At 33.9% G+C, this 2,119-nt stretch overlaps 1 protein-coding gene across 1 annotated transcript in view; it reads left to right on the plus strand.

Moving 5' to 3' along the window:
* Nucleotides 1–1,882, plus strand: part of LOC106878626 (uncharacterized) — a 4,061-nt gene extending 2,179 nt beyond the window's left edge. The window contains exon 2 of the mRNA XM_014927903.3: nucleotides 920–1,882. Coding sequence (XP_014783389.2) covers nucleotides 920–1,172 — 253 coding nt within the window. The 3' untranslated portion in view covers nucleotides 1,173–1,882. The remainder of the gene's footprint in view (nucleotides 1–919) is intronic.
* Nucleotides 1,883–2,119: the final 237 nt, after the last annotated feature.

Consider the following 2,119-nt stretch of genomic DNA (forward strand, 5'->3'; position numbering starts at 1 on the left):
ATGCATACATGCATGCATGCATACATACATACATACGTATACGCACTCATAGATGTAAACGCGCAGACACTGTTTTTGCATGAGAATGTGCAATGTTAATGGCGTCGGTGGTGGTTAATGTGACGTCAGAAGTGGTGTTAATATAAGTTTCCGGCCTTGTGCCTATCTTTAATAATCGCTGCCATATTATAATGTAGGTGATGGCGTTGACATTGATGATACGCGTCTCCTTCTTAATGACTTTTATTTATTTATTTATTTTTTATGGTGCTGATAGTGCTCAAAATAATCACACGGAAATCATGTTAGCGCTGTTGTTATTATTCTGGTTATTGTTTATTATTTCTTCTTTGTTTGATTTATTATTATCATTATTACTATCATAGTTGTTGTTGTTGTTATTATTATTATTATTATTTTATTATTGCGACGTTTCAACTCTGTGGTGCGGTGTCGATGTTGATAAGTGTTGGTTTTGCTTTTATTGATAATTTCTCATAAATTGTTATATCTTTTTTTTTATTTAATTTTTTTTTTATTAAAAAAACAAACTTTATTTATTATTTAAGCATTTTTAAATGCTTTTTTTATAATAAAAGAAAACAAAAACAAAATTTCGCTATATTGTACTAGTAATATATTTGGTGATAGATAACCTCATTTCTCATCAACAATCTTGGAACAAAAATCATTGTTACCATGACTACTAGCACCACCCTCTCTACTGCCACCCACGTTGCTGCTGTCATCCTCCTTCTCGTCCTCGTCCTCCACCTTCTCCTACTCATCCTTATCCTCATCCTTCTCGTCGTTGTCATCATCATCTTCATCATCTCCAATTACAAAAGTACAAGATACATGTGATGCTTGCATCATATTCGATTTATTTAATATTACTTTTTATCTAACTCTTTTCCAGACAGATGCACTTCATCCAGAAGTACTGGAGAGTCACCAATAACTATCACTTTCATCCCAGGTACTCCTACCCTGGCTATGTTCTGACCATCACCATGACAACACATTTTCACACCTTGAGTGTTGATCCGGGTATCATAATTTTACTCCTGACAGTCAACTCCAATGGACCCCAGAAATCTACACCAATGCATGATGTTGCTCTCTGTTTTTTAAGGCGACACAGGTCTGGTCTACGCAAGACTACACCATAATATTTGTGGGTTTCTGTTTTTTTTTTGGTATTCTACATATCTCACGTTTTGGTTCGGTTTAGTATGTCTTTCATATAAATATATTTAATTTTAGAATTAAGATTATTATTTCGCGACTAATTTAAGAATAACAACAGAGACTTTACTTATATTGTGATTCAATGCTCAGAGTAAAGTCTCATATGTAAAATTTTATTTGACTGGGAAAAGGTTTCGCCTTTTGATTCATTCCACCACACTGTTGAATGAACCTATGAGCGAAACTTGAAGTCCAAGTCAAATCGATTAAACCCATATATATGACTGTATGTGTTTCCTCGATACAATCGTATATATGTGAGTATATGCTTTTTATTATTATTCTTTGAATGAAGGTACGGAGCAGGAAGACTCGTTAGTACACCGGGCAAAGCACTTAGCGGCATTTCTTCTGACTTTCCGTTCTGAGTTCAAATTTCACCGAGATTGACTTTGCCTCTCATTCTTTTGAAGGCGATGAAATAATTACCGCTCAATTCCTGGGGTCGATGTAATTAATAAATCCCCTTCTCTAAGATTTAAAGCCTTGTACTTATTTCAGAAAGGGAAGTCACTTTACAAAAAGCAAAACTTCATTGGGGATTTTCCTGACGGTAAAATATAGTTTCACATCATGAATTTCAGTAAATTTATGCATATTTATGATTTCCAATAAGTGAATAAGTAAATGTAGAGACTATAACACATTTGATCTATGTTTTGGTTTGAATATGTCACCAGTATCATTCAACTTGTTTGATAATATTCCTGTTATTTTTTGTGTTTCTGTTTTCATTGTCGCACTTACACTTCGAAAAACCAGATTCAATGAACCTAAGTCTTTCTAACTCCTGCTGGATGAAATTCCATAGAGTTGGCCTGGTACATATGACCGTATAATCGCAACTGAGTACAGTATAATGTAAATA

Source organism: Octopus bimaculoides, chromosome 6 (assembly GCF_046866305.1).
Source record: "Octopus bimaculoides isolate indiv1 chromosome 6, ASM4686630v1, whole genome shotgun sequence".
Classification (NCBI taxonomy): domain Eukaryota; kingdom Metazoa; phylum Mollusca; class Cephalopoda; order Octopoda; family Octopodidae; genus Octopus; species Octopus bimaculoides.